Source organism: Cnephaeus nilssonii, assembly GCF_951640355.1.
Source record: "Cnephaeus nilssonii genome assembly, chromosome: 14".
Lineage (NCBI taxonomy): Eukaryota > Metazoa > Chordata > Mammalia > Chiroptera > Vespertilionidae > Cnephaeus > Cnephaeus nilssonii.
In genome coordinates, this window is record NC_137085.1 from 6,049,053 (window position 1) to 6,068,038 (window position 18,986).

The 18,986-nt window shown below is 58.5% G+C and overlaps 2 protein-coding genes across 6 annotated transcripts in view; one reads left to right on the top strand and one right to left on the bottom strand.

The window, feature by feature from the left end:
- Positions 1-7,283, top strand: part of NIBAN2 (niban apoptosis regulator 2) — a 49,271-nt gene extending 41,988 nt beyond the window's left edge. For both annotated transcript variants that reach the window (XM_079790616.1, XM_079790617.1), the window contains exons 6-14: positions 268-383; positions 963-1,067; positions 1,151-1,313; positions 2,329-2,516; positions 3,306-3,461; positions 3,959-4,075; positions 4,293-4,400; positions 4,560-4,671; positions 5,156-7,283. In XM_079790616.1, the coding sequence (XP_079646742.1) occupies positions 268-383; positions 963-1,067; positions 1,151-1,313; positions 2,329-2,516; positions 3,306-3,461; positions 3,959-4,075; positions 4,293-4,400; positions 4,560-4,671; positions 5,156-5,796 (1,706 nt within the window). In that variant the 3' untranslated portion in view covers positions 5,797-7,283. The remainder of the gene's footprint in view (positions 1-267; positions 384-962; positions 1,068-1,150; positions 1,314-2,328; positions 2,517-3,305; positions 3,462-3,958; positions 4,076-4,292; positions 4,401-4,559; positions 4,672-5,155) is intronic.
- A 116-nt stretch (positions 7,284-7,399) lies between these two features.
- LRSAM1 (leucine rich repeat and sterile alpha motif containing 1) overlaps positions 7,400-18,986 on the bottom strand; it is a 35,983-nt gene continuing 24,396 nt past the window's right edge. For 3 of the 4 annotated variants that reach the window (XM_079790618.1, XM_079790619.1, XM_079790620.1), the window contains 6 exons: positions 17,939-18,034; positions 15,962-16,060; positions 15,158-15,289; positions 14,848-14,929; positions 12,452-12,597; positions 7,400-9,820 (listed from right to left, as the gene is read on the bottom strand). In XM_079790618.1, the coding sequence (XP_079646744.1) occupies positions 9,695-9,820; positions 12,452-12,597; positions 14,848-14,929; positions 15,158-15,289; positions 15,962-16,060; positions 17,939-18,034 (681 nt within the window). In that variant the 3' untranslated portion in view covers positions 7,400-9,694. Of the gene's footprint in view, positions 9,821-12,451; positions 12,598-14,847; positions 14,930-15,157; positions 15,290-15,961; positions 16,061-17,938; positions 18,035-18,060; positions 18,829-18,986 lie in introns of those variants that run through there. The other variant, XM_079790621.1, reaches the window with a different exon arrangement.

Here is an 18,986-nt window from a genome sequence, read left to right on the forward strand (position 1 = left end):
TGTGTCCGTGCACTCCTGTGTGTGCGTGTGTAGGGTGTATGTGTGTGCACTCCTGTGTGTGCACTCCTGTGTGTGTGTGTGTGTGTGAGTAAGGTGTGTGTGTGTGCACTCCTGTGTGTGTGTGTGTGTGTGTGTGTGTGTGTGTGTGTGAGTAAGGTGTGTGTGTGCACTTCTGTGTGTGTGTGGGGGGGGGCGTTGGTTATCAGTCACTTGGTCTTGGTGGAGGCCGATGGGCCAACCTCCTCTCTCCTTCCCTCTCCTGGGCAGGGATCCCTGAGGACTCCAAGGTGGAGGGCCCGGCGTTCACGGACGCCATCCGCATGTACCGCCAGTCGAAGGAGCTGTACGGCACCTGGGAGATGCTGTGTGGGAACGAGGTGCAGGTGAGCTGGCGGGGGGGCGGGGGGTATAGATGCAGAAGTTACCCAGAGCCTAGAGGGCTGGTTGGGCACAGAGATGGGGCTCTGGGCGCTGCAGGCTTGGACAGAGACAGCTCAGATTTGGATAGGCGGAGGCCCAAGTTAGCCAGGCAGATGGAGATACTTGCTATTTTGTCCAGTCATTTCCTGGGCACCGGCCCTGGCCCAGGTGCCCAGATGCCACTGTGAACAAGAGGGACACAGCCCCGGACCTCATGGAACTCTGTCTAGTGGGAGAACCAGACAAATAAACACACACACTTCCATGCCCAGCCACGGGGGAGGGGTGGTAGTCCTGATGGGAAGGCGGCATGTGCAGAGGCCCTGAGGGTGTGACCCCGGAGCCGGAGGACCCTGCAGGACACCCAGCAGAGGAGCTGAGGCCTGGGGGAAGGGTACTCAGGAGAGAGGGCACTGGAGACCTGGAGCAAAGGGCCGAATTCCAAGGAGGTCGGGCCTGCGTGGCCAGGCTTGATGGCCCAGGGAGAGGGGCAGCCTGGCCATGTCCCAGCCCCTGACCTCACGGCTGTGCTCCCGTCCTAGATCCTGAGCAACCTGGTGATGGAGGAACTGGGCCCTGAGCTAAAGGCGGAGCTCGCCCCGCGGCTGAAGGGGAAGCCACAGGAGCGGCAGCGGCAGTGGATCCAGGTGGGTTGTGGGTAGCGGGGGCTGGGGGCCGGCAGCTGCCCAGCACCCTCAGCCCAGTGCTGACACCGCACCTGTGCCCACAGATCTCAGACGCCGTGTACCGCATCGTATACGAGCAGGCCAAAGCGCACTTTGAGGCGGTGCTGTCCAAGCTGCTGCTGGCCCGGCCGGCCATGGAGGCCATCATCCGCACCGACATGGACCAGATCATCACCTCCAAGGAGCACCTGGCCAGCAAGATCCGAGGTGGGCAGGCCTCCCGCCGTGATGGTCTTCCTCGGGCCGACCTGCCGGGACCACCGGCCCCGGGAGCCAGGCGGCCCTCCCGTCTGTGTCATGGGTCCATCTGCATCTCACGGCAACGACCTGATTCACTGATGCTTAAAAAATGGAACCCAAAGCTGAGCCATTGCTTTTCCAAGCTATTTCCAGACACCCAGACCCTGAAGGTCTAAATGTTGTCAAGGAGGCTGAGCCTTCGGCTCATCTCGGGCGATCACAGCTTCTCGCCAGGTGTCGTTTTCACAGACATCGATCGGCTTAGCACGGTGATGACTCACTTCCACCGAGTCTAGCTTTTCCGTCAGTTTATGCTCCTTTCTGTCGCCCCAGATGGGATCCTTTCCCTCCCTTGTCACCATAACAACACGGCCCGAGAGTCCTTCTTCACGGGCTGTGTTCACTGGGAGTGGACAGGCCATCGAGAGCTGCCGCTCATTCTGTGGAACCCACGCGAGCTGGGCAGAGGGGCGGGAGGGGCGTCGGAGCCCCAGGGCGAAAATGCCTGGGCGGGGCGTCCTGGAGATGGTCCCTGCCACAGGGTCACAGCCTTCCGCACGGTCACGCTGAGGCAGGCCACACCATTCCAGAGCAGGGGCGGGCTCAGCCTTGGCAAAACCCAGAGGCTCATGGGATCTACTGAAGTATTTTTCTTTCTTTCTTTAAACAAATGAGCAAGACCCAAAGGTGTTCTCTCCCACCTCTAGCTAAAGAAAAACGGCCAGCACCTTCAGGCCGCAGTCCTCTCGTTTCTTGCATCACCGCTTCAGAAATATGAGGGCCATCTCAGAGCCCCCTGTCAAGTTGGCCCCATCCATGTGTGTCTTTCCTGTCTCTAGAGCCATTGTTTGTTGCTTGTGTCCCCTTTGGCTTTTTAAAAAAACACACAAACAAAACCCAACAGCCTGCTTCTAGCCTCGGGGTCTGGGGGGGCTGGGAGTGCCCCCGGGGGCCTCGGCTAACCAGCTCCCTCTGGGCGCAGCCTTCATCCTCCCCAAGGCGGAGATCTGCGTGCGGAACCACGTGCAGCCCTACATCTCCTCCATCCTGGAGGCCCTCATGGTGCCCACCAGCCAGGGCTTCACCGAGGTGCGGGACGTCTTCTTCAAGGAGGTCACCGACATGAACCTGAACGTCATCAACGAGGGCGGGATTGACAAGCTGGGCGAGGTGAGGCCTTCGCTGTGACCCGGCGGGGGGGCCCTCCCCTCCCGCATAACCTGTGGTCCGGGGCTGAGGGGCCGAGTACGCCAGGCCGAAGCTGTTGGGGGCCGGCATTAGAGGAAAGGGGGAACCCAACCCCCTGCTGCCAGCCTTCATAAGCCAAGTGGGTTGTAAAATAGCAAAGACCAGAGAAGGGAGGGAGGGAAGGAGGGAAAGAAGGAAGGGGAGGGGAGGAGAGGAGGAAGGAAAGGCAAGCTGCAGAGACGAGGCGTGTGGTTGTCAAGGTAGAAGTACATACGGTGAGCCATTCATGTGCCCCCCACACAGACGGCCCAGCTCTCCCTGTTCCTCAGTTATCTGGTTCTTGGGGTGAACGCCTTCCACAGACCCCGTTTTGAGTACTCAGCTGCCTGGAGCCCATGTGGCTGTCAGGTGAAGAGAGAGATCCTATCTTAGCCTCCTCTCTATACCTTAAATTGGAGAGTCTACAGACAACATCACCATGGAGTCTGAGAACCAGAAAGGAACTTAGAGGTCAGGAGAAGCCATCTGACGTTGAGGCTGAGGAACCTGAGGCTCAGAGAGGCTGAGTGCCCTGGCCCAGGTCGCCCAGCGCCCAGAAGGGATCAGGACCCAGCTCCCAGCTCCCAGGTTGTGCTGCTGGACCCCGTTCCTCCGGCTTCCGATCCCCAGCCCCAGGGCCTCGGCTCCAAGGGCCAGGCAAGGTGGGGGTCTGGGGGGTGCCTGCCACGCAGGTGGCCCCAGCTCAGGTCCCGCCTCCCTGCCTCCCTACAGTACATGGAGAAGCTGTCCCAGCTGGCGTATCACCCCCTCAAGATGCAGAGCTGCTACGAGAAGATGGAGCCGCTGCGGCTCGACGGGCTGCAGCAGCGTTTCGACGTGTCCAGCACATCCGTGTTCAAGCAGCGAGCCCAGATCCACATGCGTGAGGTGGGCCAGCGGCTGCTCCCCGCACACCCCTCAGCCCTCTCCCTCCCACAGCCCCCATCTCCTGGGAGAGTCCCCCACCCCGGCCCCACCTCCTCTCGGGCGGCCTGCAGCCACGCCCAGCCCTGCGTGCTCTCCGGCTCCGGTCCGTCTGTTTGGAACACCTGTCCCTCTGTCCACCTGGCTAATTTAAACTCGTCTTTCAGGTCTCAGCTTAGAAACCCCTCTCTCCGTGAAGCCCTCCTTACTGCCCCAGCCCTTCCGCAGGGCCCAGAACCTGTCTCCTATTTCCTTGAGGCAGGGACTGCCCGTGCCCAGCTCTGTGCCAGCACCCGGTGGACACAGTAACGCTGTGAGGGCGGAGTGCAGAGAGCGCCCACGCCACCCGCTCCTCCGGCGAGCTGGGGACAGCTGACTGAGGGCCCCTCGGAGGCACGCAGCGGTCCCTCGGGGCCTGTGGTCACTCGGGGCCTTCATGTGCCCCCTGGTGTGTCCCACAGCAAATGGACAACGCCGTGTACACCTTCGAGACCCTCCTGCACCAGGAGCTGGGGAAGGGGCCCACCAAGGAGGAGCTGTGCAAGTCCATCCAGCGGATCCTGGAGCGGGTGCTGAAGGTGAGCGGTTCTGCCCCCGCCCTGGACCTGTCCTACGTGTGGCCGAGCCCCGAGTCCAGTCCCTGGGCTGGCACCCAGATTGCGTCCCCTATGGGAGGCACCACCCCCCCTGCACCAATGAGGACACTGAGGCTGAGGCCAGACCACCCGCCTTCCATCCTCCTGCCGGGGCCAGGGGGCCCGCTGGCTCAGAGCCCCCGCTTCCCTCTCCCGGCAGAAATACGACTACGACAGCAGCTCTGTGCGGAAGCGCTTCTTCCGGGAGGCGCTGCTGCAGATCACAATCCCGTTCCTGCTCAAGAAGCTGGCCCCCACCTGCAAGTCGGTGAGCAGCCCCGGCCCCCCTCAGCCCCTCGCCACGGCCCCCTCCTGGTCCTGGGAGCCGGAGCCAGCCTGACCAGCGCCCGGGTGGGGTGGAATCCGCGGCCCCTCTGCCTCCAGGCCCTGACGCCCCCCTCTGCCCCTTGCCCGCCTCACCTTGCAGGAGCTGCCCCGGTTCCAGGAGCTGATCTTCGAGGACTTTGCCAGGTTTATCCTGGTGGAGAACACGTACGAGGAGGTGGTGCTGCAGACGGTCATGAAGGACATCCTGCAGGGTGTGTGCCAGCCCCCGGGGGGGCCGCTGAGAGCTGGGAGCAGGGGGGTGGGGGGAGCCATCCCCACCTCCGCTGTGTTGGGTGGGATTCTTATTGCCAGGAGGGTGATGGAGGAGGCCGCCCAGAGGCCTTTCTCGTGGGGTCAGTGAGCTGCAAAGACCATCATGAGGTGTCGGCCTGTGGGCCGGGTAGGCCCGCTGTGCGCTGTGCAGCCACAGGAGGGGAGCGTCCAGTCTCTGTGCCTTAGTTTCGTGTCAGATGAGTGACAGGGTGACACGGTGGTTGCCAGCTTGGGCTCTGGGTTAGGGTCACGGCTCCTCCTTCCTAGCAGTGAGGCCTGGAATGAGTCACGGCCCAGGGACAGCACCCCGCAGGCTGTGGGAGGCCTCTGGGGGGTGATGCTGGTCGCATCTGGGCACCGTGGAGGGGGGGTGGCTGTGGTCCCCGTGGCAATTGTGCTGATGCCGCCCGTTCGGCCCTGCAGCCGTGAAGGAGGCCGCCGTGCAGAGGAAGCACAACCTGTACCGGGACAGTGTGGTCCTGCACAACAGCGACCCCAACCTGCACCTGCTGGCCGAGGGCTCGCCCATCAACTGGGGTGAGGAGTACGGTGGCAGCGACGGTGGCAGTGACGGTGGCAGTGGGGGCAGCGGCAGCCCCAGCCCCCGGGTCCAGGAAGCAGCCACCATCTCGGAAAAGCGACGGCGTGCCAAGCAGGTGGTGTCCGTGGTCCAGGACGAGGAGGCCGGGCTGCCCTTCGAGGTCGGCCGTGAGCCACTTTCACCTGCGTCCCCGGACAGTGTCTCTGAGGTCCGTGACCTGCTGGCGCAGGATCCTGGGGCTGAGAGCCCCCCGCCGGCCTGCCCCCTGCTCAATGGGGCCCCCTTGCCCGCCATCCCTGTGCCCTCATCACCTTCGCCCTCCTCGCCGCCTGCAGCCTCCTCGCCGCCTGCAGCCTCCCCCCGGGCCTCGCCCCTCCAGCAGCTCCCACCTGGAAAGGCTGTGGACCTTGAGCCTCCAAAGCCCAATGACCAGGAGACCGGGGAGCAGGAGTCCAGCCCTGGTGGCCGGCCCCCCATCCACACCACCACCGAGGACAGCGCAGGGGTGCAGACTGAGTTCTAGGCTGGTCGCCCCCAAGCTTCTGTTGGACACGGCACACAGGCCCCTCCCTCTGCGGCACTGGCAAGCTTGGCTCCTGGGATTTGGATTTGTGCCTCCGGGTGGGGGTGGGGCAGGGCTGAGCAGGGACAGGCCCGCCTGAAGTCACTTTATTGGGTTTGTCATACTTGGTTGCTGTTTTCTCTTCTGTGGGGTGATCTCGGCTTTCCTGCTTGGCTAGGGGGCTGGGGAGCACCGGGTGGCCCCGGTTCTCGGTCTTCCCCTCCTGCCTTTCCTCTCGGCCCGTTTCCCTAAGGGGTCTTGCCATCCTTGCGAAGAGGGAGGTAAAGGCACTGTCTGCTGACTCAGAGCCCATGAATTTCCTCCCCTCTCGTCAAGGGCTCATTGGAACCAAGAACATGGAGCGTCCAGGCCGTCCCTGGGCCCCACTCCCCTCTCTGCTCTTCCAGGCTGGGCCCAGAGGCCAGTTTTGGAGTGGACAGTGGCCTGGCTTTCCCCACCCCGGTGAGGGGAAGTGCAAGGCGGGGTCTTCAGGCCAGAGCCAGGCTGGAGGGTGGGGGGAGGGGCCATAGGCCTGGGGCTGGAACGAGAAAGGCTTGGAATGTGCTGGTCTGGGGCAAGGAAGTGTCCGAGGGCAGGAAAAGGGCAGGAAAGAATGAGCCATGCAAGCAGGAGGCCAGAGGGCAGAGGTTGCGGGAGGCCGGGCAGGCCTCAGGCCTTTGTCTCCCGGTTCCAGCCGCAGCGGGCTCCTGCCGCCCGCCTGCCTCCCGTCTCCAGGAGTCCCTGTGCTCCTGCCCGTGCCCGCCTGCCGGGCTGGGCTGAGGGAGGCGGCCCTGCTCAGGGGCAGGGTTAGCAGATGTGGATTCTGTCTTCCGAGGGCCACCTCCAAGGTACGGCTGTCCACCGCGGGAGCTCGCAGGGCTCCTGAGGGTCACGGCTCCCAAGGCACCACTGGTCGCCGCTCTGAGGGCTTGGGGTCAGGCTGTGGCTTGGCCCTTGCTGCCTGAGTCCCCAAGTCACCTCAGCCTAAACATTCCAGGCCTGTTTTCAAATGTGAGTCACTTGGGGCCCAACTGTCCTCAGCCTCTTGTTCCTGGGGGTGAGGGTCAGGCTGAGGCAACCCCCCAACCTGGCAGTCCCAGGCCCCGGCCCTGCTGCTTTGAGGAGAGGGTCGGCAGGGCAGACTGACTTCTTCAGGGTCCTCGGGGTGGGGCCCCCACCCAGTCCTGCACCCTCCCTTGATCTGCTTTCTGGGGCCCGGGCCTTGGACCCCAGGATGGATGGCAGTGGTTGGTGCAGGGGCCCCCACCCCGCAGCCCCAAGTTCAAACACCTCACTAAACCTCTTCTACCAACACGTTCCGTCTTAAGATGCCTTCCTCTAGTGCCTTCTTTTGGGGTTTTCCAATCATTCTTCCCAGACATTGTATTGAAAATATTAAGCGAACTGTTTAAGCTTCTACTAATCAATAAATGCTTTATTTAAAGCCAGTGGCCTCTGTGTGGTCCTGGCAGGAGACCTGTCCATGCGCCCTGGCTTCCTGGACTCACTTGACCTAGGACCTCCAGGTCAGAGTTCTCACTCAGATCACCCTATTTCACAGAGGAGGAAACTGAGGCTCAGAGGGAAGACATAGAGCACACAGGTGACTGGCCTGCCTGCAGCTCAGCTTCCTCAGCTAGATCTGGGCAGGGTGTCCTTCCAGCAGGTTAAGGCCACTTGGCCGTGGGGCACCCACAGTGGGGTGGGCCTCGGGCTCATGCTGCATCCGAACAACGATGCCCCGTTTGCAAGACTCCTGACCTCACAGCACCTGCTGTGGGCCGGCACCTTCCAGGACCAGAGCCTGGCAGCAGCTCCAGCATGCGGTGCCGTCATCACCACGTCACCAATGTGTAAACTGAGGTTGGGGGATACACCCCCACCCTCACACACACACACACAACTGGTGGGGACGGGTTGCCTCATCCATGGGTAAAAACGTGTTCCTCCTGGGCAGATGGCAGCGCCGCTGTGGCGGATGTTGGTTTCCTTGGTACCAGGCTGCCCACGGTGGCCAGTGGCTGAGGGCTCGTCCACGAGGGCTGGGGTGTGGAACAGCAGGGGCTCTGGGGCCACAGACTAGGGGTTCACCTCTGGCCTTGCGCTGCCCTCAGCAAGTCACTAACTCCACCCCAGGCGCCTCGCCTGGAAGAGGGGAATCGCCAAAGTCCTTTCTCCCAGGGCAGTGATGGTGAACCTATGACACGCGTGTCAGCACTGACACGCGTAGCCATTTCTGATGACCCGCGGCCGCTGAGGCAGCCGCATGCCGAGGATGAAACATTTGCGAAATAATGTTTTTTCCTCAAAGTGACACACTACCCAAGTTATGCTGTTTTTTGGCGAAGTTTGACACACCAAGCTCAAAAGGTTGCCCATCACTGTCCCAGGGCAAATGTGCTCTGCAGATGGCTCTGCCCACCTCAGGCCTCAGCCTCCTGACCAGGGGAGCCAGCAGGGTGAGTGGTGAGGGGGAGGGAGACATCGCTGGAAGAGGCCCCAGCTCCTGCCTGGAAAACGGGACTCACACAAGGACCCTTTGTCCATTTCAGCCCACAGGACTGATGGACAGTCCCAAGAGGTAGGGAAACTGAGGCCCAGGGCTCTTTCTGCCACCCCAGGCCTGTCCCCTGCGTCCAGCTGGCTCTGGGCACTGCACCTGGGGTGACCATCGGTCTCCATCAGGGCCCCGTCCTGTCCAGCACTGAATGGATGGGAAAGAGGACGGAAGGTGGCCAGGTCAGTGGGGGACAGCTAGCGCAGAGCCCAGGCACCCTGAGCCGGCTCCTCCAGCCCAGAGAAAACTCTGCCTGTGGCTCAAAACCGTTTGCCAGAAAAGGCCCGACAGCACGCAACTCTGCAGCCAGAACAAGGCGCACGCTCCTGGGACTGCAATGAACGGCCTGCCGGCTCCATCACACCCAGCTCCGCCGTGTCCCAGCTGCAGGTCCTGGGCATTCAGCCCCGCAGCCTGGGCTCCCTGGCCGGGGATAATGACAGCTTGGGCCTGACACAGCACAACCTGCTCCGCTGACGCCTGAGCCCTTCTCTCTGAGCCGTGTCTCCACCCGTCACAGGGGTTTGCAGAACTTCACGTTGGGGAATGACTGCCTCCTCCCTTTCCTTCTGACCAAGGTGCAGCCCTCCCTGACCCCACCCAGTCCCTGGCCTCCTCCCCTCCATCAGGCCCCAGTGATGACTCGGAAGCACAGGCTGGAAGTGGGTTTATTGGCAGTCCTGCTCTGGGTCTGCAAAGCTCATTGCCTGCCCTTGAGCCGCATGGAGTGAGGTGGTGCAGATCTGGAGAGCAGAGGGGCCCGAGCGTTGGGGGGCAGCAGTGAGGGAGGCAAGAAGGGGCTGATGTCGCCTGTGGCACAGGCCTGCACTGAACACATTCCAGCCGATGGGACAGCCCATGGTGGCCTGTGGCCTCGCCTCCTCACACCAGGGCCCTCCTGGCTCCCACCACCTGCTGCACGGACAGCACTGTGTGTTCCCCTGACAAGAGCACCAGGGCTCCGGGAGGGACAGGGACCTGCCAGAGTCGGCTGGGAAGGGTGGAGCACACTGGCCAGGACACTCAGTCCTGTGCTCAGATGGTGCCACAGCTGCCTCTCCACACCCTCCCCAGTACCAGGAGGGCTCCCCTCTTCCACAGTGTGCAGGTCATCAGCTAGGAACGTTCACTTCTGCCCGGCCGGCCAGCTGCTTGGAGATCACAGATGGGGGGCGCCCTCCTGGGCTGTAGGGTAGGGCCCAGGACAGAGGGGCCTTACTGGTCTGGGTAGAGCAGGGGTGAGCGGGAGCCCTGGGCCTGCCGGTGTGGACGTGGGCCGGAGGGCCAGGGCCAGGCGGGCGCTCAGCTGCTGTGGTAGATCCGGAGGCGCTGGGCGATCTCCTGGCGGCACAGCGGGCAGGTGCGCAGCGGCTGGCAGCACTGCAGGCAGCAGCAGACGTGGCCGCAGTTGAGGAAGATCATCTGGGCCTGAGGAGAGAGCGGAGCGTCTGGGCTCTGCCGCTGGTCGTCCCGAACCTCCCGACCATCCAGAAACACGCCACACAGCAGGCGAACGTCTAGACCTGCCTCTGCTAGCCGTTCGGCCCTCCTTCATATTTGTGAACAATCTATAAATGCCCGTGAGCCCCACCCCTTCTTTCTAATATGAAACTGGATTATATGCTCGATGTTTTACTACTTGCCTGCCACCCTCTCTCGGGGTGACGGCCGTGGTGCCCTCTGGATCGAACCAGCCCAGCTGCTGGACGTGAAGGCTGTTCCCAATTTTTGTGTTTTTGTGTGCACTTGCCCAGCCCCCAGTCTAACAGCAATTCCAACATTATGGCCTAGAAGCCACGTCTACACTTTGCATCAGTGTTTCCTCCTTTTAGGAATTGACTGTGTGCTCCCAACTCGTTCCAGGCTGCTCAGCTCAGCACTGTTTGTAATAATGAAATTGGAAGCCAACCTATGGGGCCCCAAAGCAGGAATTTGGTTAAATTTATAACCAACGAGTCCTTCCACATCATGCCTTCCCCGGGTGTGGTGAAGACCGAGGGAAATCAAATGCTCTAACACAGCCGCCTTTTCTAAGTAGGATCGCACGGTGGAGGGAGGGTGAGTTTTAATTTTATATGCTGTGTTGTATATGGAACCATAAAAGACCCCGAACAGCTACAGCAATCTTGGGAAAGAAGAATGAAGTAGGAGGGATCACAATACCGGATATCAAACTGTACTACAAAGCCATTATAACCAAAACAGCATGGTACTGGCACAAGAACAGGCATATAGACCAATGGATCAGAACAGAGACTCCAGAAATTGACCCACACCATTATGGCCAATTAACATTTGACAAAGGAGGCAAGAACATACAATGGAGTAAAGACAGTCTCTTCAACAAATGGTGCTGGGAAAACCGGACAGACACATGCAAAAAAGATGAAACTAAACCACCAACTTACACCATCCACAAGAATAAACTCAAGATGGATGAAACACTTAAATGTAAGCCATGAAACCATAAAAATCTTAGAAGGGAACATAGACAGTAAAATCTCAGATATCTCACGTAGCAATATGTTTACAGATACATCTCCTAGGGCAAAGAAACTGAGGAGAAAATAAACGGGACTACATAAAAATAAAAAGCTTCTGCACAGCAAAAGAAAGAAACCACTATCAAAATGAAAAGGGAACCCACTGTATGGGAGATCATATTCGCCAATGATATACCTGATAAGGGGTTAATATCCAAAATATATAAAGTACTCATCCACTCAACAAAAGGAAGACAATCCAGTTAAAAAATGGGCAGAAGACCTGAAGAGACATTTCTCCAAAGAGGACACACAAATGGCCAAGAGACATATGAAAAAGTGCTAAAGTCACAAACCATCAGAGAAACACAAATAAAACCACAATGAGGTATCACCTCACACCTGTCCGAATGGCTATCATCAAAAAAATCAACAAACAACAAAAAAAATCATCAAAAAAATCGTCCTCGTGCTGGGGAGGACGCGGAGAAAAGGGAGCGCTAGTTCACTGCTGGTGGGAACGCAGACCGTGCAGCTGCTGTGGAAAACAGTATGGCGTTTCCTAAAAAATCTAAAAATGGCACTTCTATTTGACCCAACGATCCCACTTCTGGGAATATAACCTAAAAACCCCAAAACACCAGTCAGAAAGAATATATGTTCATAGCAGCATTATTTACAACAGTTAAGATTTGGACATAGCCCAAGTGCCCATAAGTAGGATAAATGGATAAAAAAGCTGTGGGACAGTTATGAGCTGTGAAAAAGATCTCTTACTCCTTGGGATAGCATGGAGGGACCTGGCAAATATTATGCTAAGTGACATAAGCCAAATTGAAAAAGACAAATATCACATGATCTCACTTATTTGTGGAATATAATGAACAAAATGAATTGACCAACAAAGAAAGACCCGAAGCATGGAGGCATGGGACAGACGGACATATCTCGATGTGGGGCTGAGGGGACAAGAAGAGATAAACCAAAGAACTTAGGCACTTATATGCAGAGCCCATGGACACGGGCAATAGGGTGGTTAAAACCGGGGGCGGGGGGGGGGGGCGGGGGGAGTAATGGCTGGGAGGAGGAAGGGAAAGGGAGGAAAATGGGAGACATCCGTAATACTGCCAACAATAAAAAATCTATTTAAAACCTTCTGGGGAAAAAAACCCCATAAAAAATGTTTATATGCTGTGTTGTTTAATTTTTACAATAAGAGTGAATGTTGTAATGGTTTTTTTAAAAAGACTGTTTTAAAATAGCCTCTTCAGAGAAAATTGTGTTGTTGATATTTAACAACTTGAGAAATTTTCCTTAATGTATTTGTTAAGTAGGGAAAACACCCTCTTTGAGAAAAAAAAAAAAAGTTCCAGAAAATGATGCTAGCATTGCTCATATTTGGGTCATGGGATCATGGGTCACGTTTATTTCCTGTATTTTCCACAATTTCTAATGAGCACCAGATACTTATATGACTAGAGAAAGTGTTCAGGAAGACTGCCCCTGGAGAGGTGGGGATGGCCGCAGGCAGGGAGCCGGCTGGTGGGGGCGCGGCCAGCTCCAGCTCCAAACTCACCTCCCGTTCCAGGCACACCACACATTCTGAGGTCTGCACCTCCAGCTCCGCGGGGGGCGCCGACGGCATCGCAGACTCAGGAAGCTCCTCAGGGGCCGTGGGCTCCAGGGCCCCGAGGACCCCATCCGGGGGTGGTTTCAGCAGCTCTGTGGGGACCAGAGAAAGGGGTGAGCCAGGGCCTCCCCCAATGAGCCCAACCCCAAGGGGCTGCCCCTAGCCCTGCCTGCCCCACGTGGACACTGAGCTGGAAGGTGAGGGTGCTCTGATCTCAGAATGGGGTGGGGTGTTGGGGGGGCACCTTACCACACACCCTCTTATTTCTCTTCTCTGAGTCTCCTGCCCCACCTGTAAAAGGGGAGTGCTGGGACACGGGTGGGGGGCCACGCACTGACTAACTGGGGTCTCTTACCCCTAACGACCCCTGGACCTTTAAGGGCCATCCTGCAAGTAGGGCTCTGTCACTTTCAGAGATGAGACATTTGCTCAGAGACGGGGAGCCACTTGCCCAAGGCCACAGCGCCATCTGGTGGTAGTGTCGCAGCACAGGAGCCCCTGGTTAGGGGCTCTGGGGTGGAGGAGCCTCCCTCAGCTTCACCCAGAGGCCGGGGTGACAGAGGAGCAGGGACAGGAATGAGAAGTCCCCACGGCTGCTCCCCACAGCCCCTGGCAGGCCCCCCAGCGTGCCCACTGCTCTCCCCTGCAGCCAGCCGCCAGTCCTGAAGCCAGACATCAGATGGGCCTTCCACATGCAGTCTTTGTGATCATCACCCCGTGGGCACCACAACATCCCTGAGTCTGTCTTCAGCCCTGATCCCCACCCTGATCTCAGTTCCTGTTTCACTGATTCTATGGTTTGACTTACAAATAGTGTTTTTTTATAATTGGAAAAAAATTCTGAAGATTTTTCAAAGGTTATTACAACCCTAGACACGCTAAGGGTATCAGGGTGCCCCAAGCCATCATGGTCAAGAGGCCCTTCTATACTTAATATAACACATATGGAGTCTTGGGAGCAATAAGAGAATTGGTAGGAAAATGCCCGAGAATTTCCGGTCCCTTCCGGAGCTAAGAAGGAACCATCCCACCACAGCCCCCTTCCTTGTGGGGTGGGCACAGCCGAGGCATCACACACGGCAGCAGGGACGTCCTGAGATGGGGATCAGCTCCGAGCAGGGAGCAGCTCCTGCTAGCTCTGCGGTTGGAGGGAGATGGTGAGAGGTTTGGGATGCTGGAAGGGGCTCGGAGTGAAAGGTACCGCAACTCCTGCTCCAGGGAGGTGTCTGCTAGGGTGTCACCTTTGTTTCAACCCCATCAGGTGGGCACTGTTGTCATCCTAACATGTTTGCCAATGTTAGGGCGACCCCAAGTCCTGATGCCAAACTCTTCCTGACCTCCACTCCGAGAGCGATGGGGCCGTGCAGGGGGACAAACATCTGGAGGGGGCTATTCTGCACAATACTTGATACTAACGGGCTGAAGTTTAATGGCTTTTTCTAGGTAGAGTCAGTCCCTGATGTAAAATTGGCTGGAAAACTGGTGTCCGCAGATGGCACGGCCCTGCCATCAGCCCTGACACCTGGGGACCCAGCCAGGCAGCCTGAGCTCCTGCCTCAGCCCTTCGGTGGTCTGCCACCTCCACCTTAGCCTCTGCTCCAAACAGATCCTGCCCACGCTGGCCCTCCCGTGGGCTTGCCCAGCCTGGCAGCCCGCCCTCTCCCTCATTCTTGTCCTGGGCCCCAGGCCTCCTTCCGCTTGTCAAGGCCCCTCGGCCTTTCCTGTGGGGCAGCAAAGCTCAGTGGTTCAGCCATTTGCCGGCTGTGTGATGTTAGAGACGAGTTAACCTCTCTCCTCCTGTTTCCTCACCCCTCAACTGAGGATAGCAATACCCACCTGATGGGGTTGAAACAGGTGACGCACATGGTACACTTGATATGGCTGGCAACTGCCTGGCACCTGCATCATGCTCGGCACACAGGAGACCCGGTTTCCATGCCTGCCCCTACCGCCCCTCGGTACCTGCTCTCTCCTGGCCTCCGACGGGTGGAGTGCCTTTATGGCCTGCACTTACCCTCACACCCCATCACTAACACCCTCACAGACACCCAGCCAAGTGCTGGGCCCTGGATACAGCTGGTTCCTCTCTCGATTCCAAGGACCCGGGTATGTGGTTCCCAGTGTCTGTAGGGTGGGTTTAGGGAAGGTCACGGGACAGGGAGCCGAGGGCCCTTGAAACGCTGCAAGGAAACTCCCGTTTTTTTCTCATTTGTAAATCCTGTTCCTTTAGGAAGGAACCTTAAGGACTGGCAGGGGCTAGGTCCAGCCTTTAGGGCTCGACCTGAAAAGTAAAGAGATGACTGCCCCCCACCACAGTCCACATGCAAGTCTGGTGTCGGTACCTGGCTGGATCCTGGCTGCGTCCAGCAACTCCTGGGCCCGCCGCAGGATCTCGTGTTGCAGGCCAGCTTCTGAGACTCCCACCTGCGGAGTCCAAGGAGAGCAGACTGTGGCCTGGGCTGGGCCGGAGCCGGCCACACAGCACAGAGCCACGGCGGCCGCCTCACTCCTGGCTGCTGGCACCTTCAGCCAGGGCGCCCTGGGACATTGGCTCAAGCAGACCTCACCGAGAACTGCAAGAAGAGCGAGCGACCCTTGGCCAGGTTGGGCCCGTGGCCAGCGCTGCGCCAACTCCCCCAAGAGGCTGCCCACCTTGGCCAGGTCCCCGGGGCTCATCCGGCTCAGCATGTCCAGCGAGATGCGGTGATGGGCAAAGATGGGCAGGTAGTGCTCGGCGGACAGCTCCACCAGCAGGGCCGCCAGTGGGCGCTCCATGCCCTCTTCCTGTACCGGCAGAGGCGCAGGCACCATGAACGGGAAGAAAAGCAAGAAGCCATTATTTACAGCAGCAAACAAAGGGTGTGAATATATATAACCGAAGTGTAAAATGTATTCTTGGAACTTTTCCTACAAAAATGCATGTGTAAGCACATAGAGATAGATGTGCAGGATGTCACTGTCGCTCTCTTTGTGAACTTGAAAACAGTAAGCAACTGAAGTACCATTGGGAGGGCACTGCTTAAATAAACGAGGGCCATCCACATGCTCCCCAGTATGCAGCTGTCGGGAAACAATGCGGACTCTACATGTCCAGGCCTGGACAGCTGCCCATCACGGCTAAGAGGAAAAAGAAGCTGCCAAATAGTATGTATAGAAAGACTCCATTCTTATTTAACATTAAAAAAAAGTGTTGTGGGGGGGAGGGAGGAGACAGAGACAGGGAGAGAGGACCACATCCGGCTTGTCCACGCAGGTGCCCGGCGACAGCTCTGTCGCCACCTGCGCTGGCATGCACAGAGCGCCAGCAGCTGTCTGCTCCTCACCGGAGTGAACCCTCCCTCTCACTTCTGCGCCCCGGGGTCTGGCCACCAGAAGCACGAACGGAATGAAGCCGGAAAGGTCACGCAGCAGCGTATCCCCGAGGCCCCCGGTGCGGGCGGCGCCACCAGGCCTTACCTGCAGCTTCAAGGACAAGGGTTTCTGGTTCAATAGCCGTTGGTACTGAATCAGCCAGTAATTCTCCTGCTTGGTTTCACTTTTGGCTTCTAACTCCGTCTGCCAGAACGAAGTGGATGCTGTTAGTTACAAATCGGTAAAAACAATGACGATGATGACTGAATGGTGCTCTCTGAGCGCGGGGACGGCACCTGGTGTCTCACAGCGTCCCTGTCCACTACATCACGGCACGTGAACTAGACAGGAAGGGCAGGGGGCATCATTACCCCCAGCTTAAGGCCAAGAAGGGTCTCCCACACACACCTGGTGGGGGGGGTCTGACCCCGGGCTGCTGGCACCTGGCACTCGCTTGTGCACCACTAGTCTGGGAGGGGCACTTTCTCATCTGCTTGTGGGAATGGCAAAGTGCCAGGCAGCCACCTCCTTCTCCCAGAGCTCGGGCTGGCCTCCGGTGCCAGGCAGGGAGGGAAACAGGAGTCCAAGCTTCTGGAGTGGCCTTCGCGGTCTGACAAAGCTGGAGACTCGTGAACACGCTATTGGAACGATTCCTTCCTCCCGTCATCCAGCAAATACTCCCTGACAGCCGCCCGGGCCAGGCACTGTTCTAGGTGCTGGGGACAGAGCAGTGACAAAGGGCACTGAGCGGCAGCTGCCTTTCAGAGCGCTGCGTGCCACTGTGCTGTGCAGGAGACGTCCTTTTACTAATGCTCACAGCTGAAATGGGCTGCGCTTCACCAGTGAGGAAGCTGAGCGTCAGAGTGATTAGCAGCCCAAGGTCGAGGCGCTGCCCAGTGTCAGGGCCACGATCCAGAACTGGGTCTGTCCTGCTCTGGAGCCTGGGTCTGAGCAGTGGAGCCGGCCCATCCAGGACACGGGGTCTGATGTGACATAGGAGCAGGGTTTCAACACAGGCACCTCCCCAGTCCCCCTAGGGACCTGAGTGCCCTTTGGTGGTCACTCCTGGGCCCTGCCTAGCTGGCTCCCCTCTCCTGGCCTGGGCTGTGGCCGTACCTCTCTTCTGGAACCTATGGCCCTGAACTTCATGTTCTGCTGAGGTGCTGCTCCCTCCCCTAGTGAGTCCCTAGACGCCCCTCGAGGGCAGGAACCGAGGGCCAAGTATATGGCTGCTCCTGCACCATGCCCACATTACTACAATTTGTACACAATGCAGCTGGGCATCTGGAGGGAAGGCACCTTCTGATTGGCACTGGGGCTTGCGCCGGGCTCGGAAATTTTGGAGCTGGTCTCAGTCTCCTCTGTACCCTGCCCAGGGCCTGCTCTTGGAGCTCAGAGGGTGCCTGGAGCAGTACCGACACCAGGGGAGTCACCGGCCCTCCAGCCCCAGCTGGTGGGCTGGCCTCCGTCCTCACCACTCACGTGCACTTGGGATGTGGAGGACGTGACCTGGCTGCTACCTAAATGCAGCTCTGCCACCCTAATGACGTGCCAGCGTGAAACCCATGTGGGAACAGGGGACAACTGGGTAATTCCTGTCAAAGGCTTATTAAAGGCCTGCCCTGGACACAGCAAGTCCTCTCCTGGGTTCAGCTGTTCTCACATACTTAGCTGCAAAGACGGACAGAGAGCACTGCTTATGAAAGTAAAGGACAGGAAGCAATCTAAAAGCTCAACAGGCCAAATGATGGCCTATCCAAACGCAGCCATGAAAAGAACGCAGAGGAGTATTTCAGTGACACGGGAAGAATGGGTGAAAACGAGCGGGTCGCCCAGGGTTCTGCACTGTTTTACGTTTAAGCACGTGCACACATAGCCACAAAGAAGCACCACAACATTTGAAAAATGCACATCAAACTGTTAGCCACAGACAACTCTCAGAAGTGAGATTCTTTTCCTTTGCACTTCCATTTTTCTACGATGAACAAGAATGATTTGAATAACAGAAATGTTTCTAAGAATGGCAAGCGTGCGGAGGGCAAGCAAACCCGTGTTCGGTGCTGACGCGGGAGCCCAACGCACCAGGATTGCCCGGAGCTCCTCCTCGCGCTGCGTCTTCTCTTTGAGCAGCTGCTGGAGCAGGGAGCTGAGGGCCCAGCGCTGCTCTGCGATCATCTCCTGCAACACAAGACCACACCCAGTGCCGCTGGAAGCTCCCCGCAGCCCTGGCGCCACAAGTCCCAGGGCACCGTGGCGGGATCCCCCACACTGAGTTCTCAGCTGCCAGCCGGGGGCTCATGGAGGGCTGACTCAGTTCAAGTCTCTGCCCACGATCTCAGGCTGAGAATTAGGGGGCAGAGCCGAGGGGCCCCTCTGCCGGGCATCCCCTCCCCACCTGCTCCTAAGCCTGCACCTCCCTCCCCTGTGGGGCTAAGGCCAGGCATGGAATCTCGTGACTGATGTCGGTGGAGTGGTAAGAAACAGCAAACAAAGGAAATGACAAGCCATGGGTACCTGACCTCCTCTCTGACCCCACAGCGCGTGGGGGAGGTGCGTGGCAGGGAGGGCTGTGTCACCCCGTCACCCCAAGTCTGGAAGGCTCTACAGGGATGGATGTGCATGCAAACTGGAGCAGAGCCCTCGCTTGTGGCCATGTTCCACTCATCTCTTTCCTTGGATATCCCATGGAGATCCCAAAAATGGGAGCCCGCAAGCTCTAACGGGCATGAGACAAGGGCACCTGCTCTGAGAGCTCAGCCCCTCCTCTCTGAACACCCCTTCCGGCTCACACTGCACTTTCCCTTTGCAGCTCACCCTCCCTCGTGGCCCTGACACAGGCTGGGCCGGAAGATTACTTCCCTTGTATGGAGGGGAGAGCTGGAGGCCCAGGGAGGGGAAGTGACCTGCCTGAGGTCACACAGCACATCCGTGGCAGACCTCAGACCAGGACTCCAGACCCTGGTGTTCTTTCCCTGCACGGAGAAGCCCATGAGACAACCTCAGACGGCCCCCGAGAACAGACGGCTCTGCTCAAGGCCTGGGATGGGGCACACGTCCTCACACACCACCGACACGCCCCTCTGTGGACCACCAGACAGACTGAGGTGCAGAGAAGGGAAAGGACCGCCCC